The sequence below is a fragment of the Haemaphysalis longicornis genome, unplaced genomic scaffold (assembly GCF_048455015.1).
Source record: "Haemaphysalis longicornis isolate Haplotype H1 unplaced genomic scaffold, Haemaphysalis longicornis Haplotype H1 scaffold_2, whole genome shotgun sequence".
NCBI lineage: Eukaryota > Metazoa > Arthropoda > Arachnida > Ixodida > Ixodidae > Haemaphysalis > Haemaphysalis longicornis.
Window position 1 is genome coordinate 202,775,670 of NW_027526295.1, and position 9,956 is coordinate 202,785,625.

General features: G+C 45.3%; 1 protein-coding gene across 3 annotated transcripts; it reads left to right on the plus strand.

The window, feature by feature from the left end:
* Nucleotides 1–1,179: 1,179 nt before the first annotated feature.
* Nucleotides 1,180–8,011, plus strand: LOC144169798 (uncharacterized). Of its 3 annotated transcripts, XM_077699159.1 has the most exons (4): nucleotides 1,180–1,765; nucleotides 1,870–1,943; nucleotides 2,744–3,014; nucleotides 7,881–8,011. In XM_077699159.1, exons 1-4 carry the CDS (start codon nucleotides 1,673–1,675, stop codon nucleotides 7,899–7,901), a joined length of 459 nt encoding a protein of 152 aa, XP_077555285.1. In that variant the 5' UTR covers nucleotides 1,180–1,672; the 3' UTR covers nucleotides 7,902–8,011. The 3 variants fall into 3 exon arrangements, with proteins under 3 accessions (XP_077555285.1, XP_077555283.1, XP_077555284.1); XM_077699157.1 differs by lacking the exon at nucleotides 1,870–1,943 and having other exon boundaries at nucleotides 2,729–3,014; XM_077699158.1 differs by lacking the exon at nucleotides 1,870–1,943.
* The last annotated feature ends 1,945 nt before the right edge of the window (nucleotides 8,012–9,956 follow it).

The window sequence follows — 9,956 nt, forward strand, 5'->3', positions numbered from 1 at the left end:
CTCCTCATGGGGTGTTGGGGGGATTTTGAGTGGGGAAGGGGCATTGAAGAAATCCCTGTTTACACTTTACAATGCTCCAATAGGAATTAGAGTATTTAAAAACAGCTGCTGATGGGACATGCTTAATCCATAAAAGCACTGGGGTGAAGCTACATAACAAGCTGGGGCTTCAGCATTTTTTTTTTAGTGAAACGTACCATGTACAGCCAAACTGTTCACTGTGAAGTATTTGTTTCTGTATAACAGCACGTTGCGCCGTATCCTCCAAAGCAGTGTATGACAGACGCTAGTCGTACACATTTGTGCCCTGACTGTCCACACTGTATTTTCCCTTTTTTTTTTAAGTAACAGTCAGAAGCCCTACCAAACAACGATGTCAAGACATGCTTTAGCTCATACCAAGGCAAGCACAATGTATTGCTGCAGCCTTGGTTGCTTTTCTTAAGCGACAAACTCAATCGGCTGTGCAGATGTATTTCAGGGCGTGTAGGCAGGGATTCTATCTTCTATTTTCACACGGGCCGCTGGGAGCGGCCTGTAACATTCTTTTCGCTCGTCGCTGCCGCACAATGTACCTGTTTGCTGTACCCATCACGGTTTTCGCGTCGTTCGTCGCTTCGGTTGCTTTCTAATGTTGCGCCTTGAGCTATCCCCACGTACAACTACTTCAGAGGTTTTCGCTGCTGTCAGCAGTCGTTTTACACAACAGGTTTACTGGCATTAATTGTCGTATTAGCATGATGTGGCTTGTCTGGAAGATCGGTGCGTGACAAACAAGCGTTACCAAACTAGTGGCGTATTTCATTTCATTCGTGGCAACCGTCGCTTGCATAAGGGAGCTTTGGCTAAATCGCTTGTACCACTAGCATACTCGGCCTTGTCAGCAAGATCGGTGCTAGAGAAGCAAGCGCTATAACTGCCGAAATGTCTAAACTACAGTCAAAACAAAACACAAGCAACAATATCCGTTGACACCTCGGTAATTATACTACGTTCTTAACTGTCTAAAACCAGCTGCTAGAGTGGCGCAGTGGTAGAATGCGCGACTCACGTTTTGATAGTCGTTAGTTCGAATCTCAGCAAATCTTTTTTTTTTTTTTTTTTGTCTGTGCGGAATTTAATAGCTTTTTTTTTTTACAAGGGTAAGCGCTTGTTCTTTACTTCCAATCACGTCAACGTTGGCGATTTGTTCCGTCTCTTTCTCTGAAAAAATGAAAAGAAACCGCCGAGAATTAACCGGAATAAAGGCCGTCAAAACTATCGAAACTACTTTAACATCAGTGTAAATATGTCAGGGTCTTTCATTGCTATGTACTTCTGCGTATGAAAACCTCAATTTGAAGATATAAACTTGTTATAGCTTTCAGAAAGGGAAAGATTATTGCCGATATTCCCGTACTAACACGACTTTCGTCAAACTTAGAGGTGCTGCTATTGCAGCCTGGCAACTATGTCTCACATTGTGTGTGAATCCCGCGTTTGTGCTGTGCCATGTTGTGCTTAGAGTTGCTGGCGGGCATTTCTTCAGTTTTATCTGCAGATTTCCAGCTGAAATCATACTTATAGAAGTTTTATTGCGCGATGTCAGTCCTTCCAACCTACGCATGTGTTGAAAACACCGGCACTGGAAGAACGATCATCGCCGCCCGCCTCAAAAGACCGCGTCAAAAGGATGGGATTGCTTCCGAACAAAGTGTATTGGTGTTCGCAAAGTGAAGACGACAGTGAAGAAGGATTTTACGTGGGAAACATCGTTTCTGCTAGGGTAAGTAGGCATGTTTTATAAATCTGTACTTGTTTGGAACGGTTTCTGGTGTTTATGGGTCAGCGGTTCACTAAACCCCCATCTCATTTTCTCTGAAATCCTAGGAGACTTGCGTACTTGCTGGGCGACCTGGATTTACCTGTCCACGGTTTCCGCGGCAGTCAGCATCAAATTACGCGTAAGCTAGAGCTGAACTACGACGCTCGTGCTGTAGTAGAGGGCTGCTAATTATTAGACATCACGCGAGGTTCTTTAACACCTATGCGTTTTTGCGTTATGTGTCTACCAAAATCTGCCTTCGCGACTGCAGATCCCGTCGAAATTTCGCGTGAGCGGCACAACGCTGTGATCAGTACACACTCGGGAATGCCTGCGGTATACGATGTAGTAACGTGGGCAGCAGGTGCCCTGGAAGTACATGCGAAAAAGCGGGCACTTGATTCCGTAGGAGCAGCTCGCGGGAACTGTGGGGCTCGATATTAGAGGCATCTGCATTGTTGTAAATTAGTGATGAAAGTTAAACGAGTTGTCAACTTCCTAATATCCCGAAATTGCAGGCCATACAGAGACTAACAAGGAAACTGTAGGCCCGCACTCTACTCGATTTATATTGGAGAATCGAACTTGCAAAGACAAGCTAGGCAATGCAATAGAGGATCCTCAACAAGCACACACTAGTCCCTATTGAAAGCTATGGACCCATATAAGGTGCTAGCATGCGTTCAATGCAAATTAGCGTAGCGGTAAGCTTTGGATATATCATGAATACCCCAATCGCATTACTGGCGTGTCTAATAAACACATCCTTAGTGTGACCTAAATTTCACTTTGGATGTTGCTGGAATGTTCTTATTATTGCCTTGAAGGTTAATGTCCTTAGGCGATTACAAATCCGCTTGGTGTAAGCATTTGATCTTTGCGTGGCCTTCTCTTGTATTTCAACTACTGTCTGTGCACTCACAGCTCGTGTACCTTCAGGTGCTGCTGCTGGCTGTCCTGGGTCGGCTGCGTGTCAGTCCAGTTCCAAAGGCTTCGCCAGGGCTTCCCCTGCCAACCAACACTCCACCTGCTGGACCTAAGCTGCGGCCGGCCTTCCCTTGGTGCTCCGTATGCTTCGCCACCAGGAAAAGCCATTCCTTCGTCTGTCACCTGGCACCAAGTCACTCGGCACACCCCTTCAAACGCACGTCATTTCCTCGGCCCCAGGCACTACTGCCATTCAGCGCACCCACCGATTATGTGCTTGCAGGTTAGTTATTGCACGTTGTGCAAACTTCCATTGTCATGATGTATACCTGTTAGCAGTGTTGTAGCCTCTGGTTATTGGAAACATTTTCGTGAAGCAGTGCTGTGCATTTTAAGCATGTTATTGGTTAGTGGGGATATTCAAGAGAATCTGGAGGCGCAGGAAGAGAAATCGAACTTTGTTTTAAAGTGTTAATTCGCATGGAATCAAGCCACGCAATCCTTTTAAAATGTTTCTATGTGGGGGAAATGAGTGTTTGACGGCCAGATAGGGGGGTCCCAAACACAACATGTTCGCTGGTGACTATAATTTAAGATTTCCACCTACGATTGGCGGTTCGCTAGCATTTCTTGCAGGTGGTGCTGTTGCAGCGAGCAGGTCCCTCTAGCTTGCGCAGAAAAGGCTTAGCATCGCCGCAGTTATTCAGTCACCACTTTACGAAGCTGAGCTGATGACGATTACCAGCGCAATCTTTCACTGCACGATTTCCCGCTTTCATGCATTTGTAAACTGATTTCCAGCAATAGTCCCGCTCTGGCGGGCAGTGACAAGTTTTAACTGCTGCGGTTCATGCCATATCGCGTATACACTGCACAGCGAGGTCCTTGTCGACCGTGCAGGCAGATGCTTGCCGCGGTCACACTTCTAGCGGTGATTCCACCTGCAGAGACTCTCCGTGTTTTTCGGTGTTATTCATACTTTGCAAACAATGCACTATATCCACAAACTCAGCTAAGCTCGTGTAACGGATGGCGACGATCGACATTTGTTCCTCTAAAGATAGCTGTGCTGTAGTCCGTTCGGCGGAACCGCCGAAACATGCACCCGCATTTCCCCCACAGCTGGTAACGCTGATTAACTGCAGATTTTAGGAAAGCCACCAAAAGCAACGCTGTAGTGTTCAGCACCAGCTTTGCCGTGAAGGCTGCCTCAGAGTCGCAAAGTTACGTCAGAGTGTGTGAGAATGGCGACAAGGATTGTCAGGTAAACAAGGAAAGAAGCGAAGACCTTTCTTGCACTTTTGTGCTACATTCGCTTTACGCAGAGGTGTTAATTTGGTATACGTTGTCGTGAACATGTCGTCTAGCAATTTTGTATTTGAAACGACTGCCTTTGGAAGCCTATTTAATGCCCCTTTAAGTTAACGTCTGCTAATAACTGTACTTCTTTTGCCCCCATTAATTTTGATGCCGTCCAAGGCAGTGTGCTTGGTCCTCTATGTTTTAAATCTATTTTAATCATCTTCCATGTTGCATATCTTCCCGTGCACATCTCTTCGCAGACGATGTTGCAGTTTATCACACAATCTCTTTCGACAACCACCATCAATGCTTTCAAACTGATTAAAGCACTCCTCTGGGCTAGTTGTTCATATCACGCTTGGGTTAGATAAATGCACTGCTTAGGCTTATGATACAAGGATGGAGGCAAAGAAACACACAACGCAAATGGGTAAGTGCAAACAAGCAACTTTTTGTTCTTTGGAACGCCTCCAACAGCTTTACAGAAAAGAGAAGAAACAAACACTAAATAAAGAACGGAGGGGGGGGTGGAGATTTAAGGCGAGAAATGAAACGTCGAAATACAGAAATTTTGACTCTGAACTATTCAAGTTGAATGCGCAGAAGCCTTCTGCGCAGAACCTTCTGCGCACACCCGGATTTACAGGGGCCAAGGTGCATCTTTTAAAAGGACAGTTTTGCAACAACCTTAAGACTATGACGCGTGCTCACGTATTCTCCGAATGTGCCTGATACCATGAAACTGGACTTCACAATTTTCCTTTTCTGCAGCTTGGGTGATCTGAACAAAACTTCGGTCTGCTCGGATAAAGCCTTCTATCCACACACTTTGCAGTGTGCGGCCAAGTTTCCAGGCCCGCTCGTCCGCTCACCTGTGTAGCGGGTGCTCCCTGAGCCTGGTGTTTACGCACCTGCCTGGGTGTCCGATACTGCTTCTTTTGCAGTTCAAGGGGATGCGGTAGACAGCGCCAACAGAGCATTAAACAAATTTTGTTTTTGCTTTGTGTCACACTGATATTTTCGCGTCGTGTTTCCATCCTGATTAACCCTCTTACAAAGCCCTTTAATTTGATGGGGGCTGAGAAAACGACTCCAGCTTCTCGCTTCGCTTTTAGCTTCTTTATCTTGTGTATGTACAGGCTAACTTTCTTTCTCTGCTGTTCTTTGGGCCCTTGCTTGGCTTTACCCCCTTCAGCACTTCTAGGCAGTGGACACAAGAACTTGCGTGGGAAACCCACTAGACCTTAAGCGTGGCCACTGTTACAGTTACAGGACTTTTTTTAGGGCTTGGAGGAAACAGCCTGCAGCAATGCTTCTCTTTACTAGCTTTTTGCCATACTTGAGCACTTTCATACTGCATTTGAGGGGTTACAGTTCAAACATGAGACACCTGACAGTGGTAGGCTGAGGTATTTAGACATTCAAATCCATCTTGGAGCATCCAACACGTGCGGGTCTTACCGAAGGGGGGGGGGTACCTAAGCTTGTCTTTGACTCTGGACATCCAAAGCTAGCAAAGAGAAGCATTGCTGCAGGCTGTTTCCTCCAAGCCCTAAAAAAAGTCCTTTAACACAAGATAAAGAAGCTAAAAACGTAGCTAGAAGCTGGAGTCGTTTTCTCAGCCCCCATCAAATTAAAGGGCTTTGTAAGAGGGTTAATCAGGATGGAAACACGGCACGAAAATATCAGTGTGACACAAAGCAGAAAACAAAATTTGTTTGATGCTCTGTTGGCGCTGTCTACTGCATCCCCTTGAACTGCAAAAAAAGCTGTATTGGACACCCAGGCAGGTGCTTAAACACCAGGCTCAGGGAGCACCCGCTACACAGGTGAGCGGACAAGCAGGCCTGGAAACTTGGCCGCACACTGCAAAGTGTGTGGATAGAAGGCTTTATTTGAGCAGGCCAAGGTTTTGTTCAGATCACCCAAGCTGCAGAAAAGAAAAATTGTGAAGTCCAGTTTCATGGGATCAGGCACATTCGGAGAATACGTGAGCACGCGTCATAGTCTTAAGGTTGTTGCAAAACTGTCCTTTTAAAAGATGCACCTTGGCCCCTGTAAATCCGGGTGTGCGCAGAAGATTCTGATGATTAGGCTTCTGCGCATTCAACTTGAATAGTTCAGAGTCAAAATTTCTGTATTTCGTCGTCTCATTTCTGGCCTTAAATCTCTTCCTCCTCCCCCCCCCCGCTATTTTTTTAGTGTTTGTTTCTTCTCTTTTCTGTAAAGCTGTTGGAGGTGTTCCAAAGAATAAGTTGTTTGTTTGCACTTACCCATTTGCATTGTGTGTTTCTTCGTGGTAAGAGCATTGCGTAATTGTTGCTCACAGAAGAACTGCACATTTGAGGCTAGAGGTGATGAATGAAGCATAACCTCTAGCTCCTGATGAACAACTCTTTCACAATTTGATAAGGAGGTCCTTTTGTTGCCTTCACCATTTTTGCAATTCTTCTATTTCCCGTCTCAAAGGGAAAGACGGAGAAAGCCGATAACGGTCTTAAATTTTCCACACAGTTTCCGAGATGCAACAACTGGTGCATGTTAAAGGGGATAAAACATTCTCCATACAGTCCTTCGGCTCTTGCCACGAACAGTTGAAGCAGGTGTCCTAGAAGAACAATACATTTAGTGATAGATTGTAAGCTTTAACACGATCCATATTTTCATGAGAAGGAGGGTCATATGCGATGCAATTCCTTTATTTTTGAGAGCTGTGACGAATTCCCAGCAATAGATTCTTATTTTAAATGCAAAGTTATTTGATGTCTTCGAGACTGCAATGGTTTGTTTTAGCCACCATCTAGTGTCATCAAATACTCGTTCAACTTATTCCAGCGAGAAGTCACTGCAAACATTAGGCTCATATATCGGGCCCTTGCCTCTGATACATGTTGGTTTTGCCTCCCATTATTTCACTGTTGCGGTTTTTGTGAATTGCGTTATGGCCAGAGAGGCAGAGCTGGCCCAATAATACTAAGGAGATGAGAGGTGGTTATCAAATGCTCCATCACCGTTTCACTGTTTGTGACTCAAGCAGTGCAGGAAAGCCCAAGTGGAGAGAACTCTCGTTCGTAATTTTCAAATGGTTTTATTCAAACAAAATGGAAATTTGGGCGAGTTGGTACAAATTCATGATGAAATGTAACAGCGCAATAAACAACGAGGGACAGAGAAGTGCTCGTCTTGTGAATTTTCTTCTGTGTCCCTCGTCGTTTATTTTGCTGTTACATTTCACCAGGTCTTATTTGGTTTGAGTTGAAATGAAATATTGCATTATTTGATTCAATTGTTATATTGTAGTTGGAATTCTTGCACATTATTAAAGATCAGGAATAGGGGAAAAATAAACAGTATTGTGAATGCACTGTTCTCACAACATAGCATCCACATAAACTCGTGAGGCAAGTGCCATGTCCAAGTGGTGGTCCGTGCTCAATATAAGATGTGCTGGTATAGGCTTGCGCCTCGTACCTTAGCATCGGCCTGCAGCCATGCTGTGAGCTCAAGCTCTTGAAGCTTAAGAGAAACATGGCTTTTCTTAGGTGCCCCTCCCCACACCTTTCTCAAGTGCGCTAGCACAATAATAAGGGACACATCTCCACATGTGACGAATCTTGCATTTAAGTGTGGGCCAACGATGTTTGGTGGTCATAGCATTGTGTGTAAGCACAGCTTCTGCAGTTGTGAAGAGTAGCCTCATTTGACCATGGAAAGTCTTCACAGGTGGTACAACTAACTGAGCATGTATGTAATATCGCTTGATTAATGGGTCAGACACACCCAAAAGGTTCACGAGCACCCTCTAAACACATGTTCTCTGCTCCTTCTCTTTTTCCATTTTGTGCAGGTGCCCATGGTTACTTCATGAAACACCGGAACAGTGAAGCTACCACGGAGAAGCGGCTGAAAGCATTTAACGGATATGTGGCCAACCTGCTGCGGGACATGAAATAAAAGGGAAAAGGCAGCAGCTTCCAAGTATTCTTTTGCGTATTCTACTGTGCAAGGATCTAAGCACATTCACAGCACAATATCAACACCTGCGCATTTAACGCTTGTATGACACGCACACATCGAATACATATTGTCGCTCACCCCACCGAAATCTGTACGATAAACTCGAACGACATCGCTTGCAACGATCCGACTTGTATGATCCAACGTATACGATGAGCTACTACGATGAGCTTCTACGATATCTCAATGATATCGTTGAAGCCTATGATATCATTCACCTTACGATCCCATAATCTCGTATACGAGTTATCGTTCATATGTCGTTTGATTTTTTTCAGTAGGGTCGTGAATTCCTATTGCGTGTACCATGAACTAGTAGAGTTACTATTACAATCCAATTGTGTTCCTAGCACGCCTAGGCCGATAGCCGGGCGCTGCAAGTAAATGCTTCAAGTGGCGGATTCTATGGAAATAAGAGTAAAAGCTGGCGGACGTGATTGACAAACAAGTGGCAATGTTGTCGGTTGGAATATTGCATCGTTTGGGAACTGGTATTTTTACCAAAACATCCTTAACGTGTGTCGATTTCGACACGTCTAGTATTCTCTCTCAACTGTGGGAGAGAGAGAGAGAGAGAGAGAGAGAGAGAGAGAAAGTTGTTATCGCCCACGTATGTCACCATGTCGGCATCCCATATTTTTTTGAGCTACGCGGAGTTGACCTGAGGGTTCAGATTCTTCGATCCGCGCGAAACCCCGGTCTTCAAATTAACCGATGAGTCGCAGGGATGTGAGCTGCTTCGGGGTAGGCCAATCGAATGTCAGTGTCCACCATAGCGAGCACGGCGCAACCGAGTGAAGCTACCCGCTCTGATCGCGACTTACCAGCTGCAGACACAATAGCGACTAGGGACGGAATCCGTATCCCTGCGCCATTGTTGGCAGGCCACTCTGCTGATGTGAGCATCCCTAGTTTAAGCGAAGCGGCAGCCTTTGATGGCGCAATTAATTTGGGGCAAAATTATTCCTTCGTGGTGACGAGAGTTGCGAGTGGAAGCTACACGGTCTTCTCAACGAGTAAGTGTTGCTAGCGGCCTACGTTTTTTGTCACTGCTGGCATAGGCAGGACGGGGAAAGAGATCAGGTGTGAGTGTAAGGAAACCGCCCTAAACAATCGGCACTGCTGTGCCAACATACCCTTGGCTCCAGGAAACCTCCGTTGTGCCTTCAGGGCAAAGCGATAGAAGTTACATATTCGCAGCATAATTCGTTACGTTATGCGAATCAAATACAGAGTAAAAAGACGGAACCTGTCAATGAAATATTTATCCTCTGAGAAGGTTTTAGATGACTGCAGCCGCCGTCTCTAGTTCAGGGGAGATTAATCACGTGATCCCTTCCTCTTCCTCATGACATAATGACTTTTTCATCCATTGCCGCCCATACGTAAGAAACCTCGCACAATGTGCGAGCGCAAATTGGCAGCTACTGTCCTTGGAAACAGAAATTCTTGGCTGGCCCAAGGGACTGGATTTTCTGTCGTGATAGAAAGCATAACAGAGAAGAGACCCCGCTGAGGATCGGATGGCGCGCGTTGCGGTATCAGTAAAACGATTCTTCATGCGGTGTCATTAACGTTCCTCGCGTAGAATAAGGGGATTCTGTATTGCAACTAGAGTGGCAGCAGTTCGTTTTCATGTGCCTGCGGGGCCCTCCGTTGCTGTGTTCATCATATCTGGAAAATTTCGGCATAATCTACAAAAAAAAGGAAAAGAACTCCTTTACAAACGGCCAATTAAAATATTTATAACTCAGTATGCCCAATTACATTTTGTGAGCTGTGTGAAGCCATAATCCGGCTGTGTCGTACACACATTTAAGTAAACAGCCTTCTAGGGCTTCATTTCTGCTCGATGCTTTTAAAACATTTCGCGTACCTAGACAGCGCAGATTTTAATGCGTAGCAT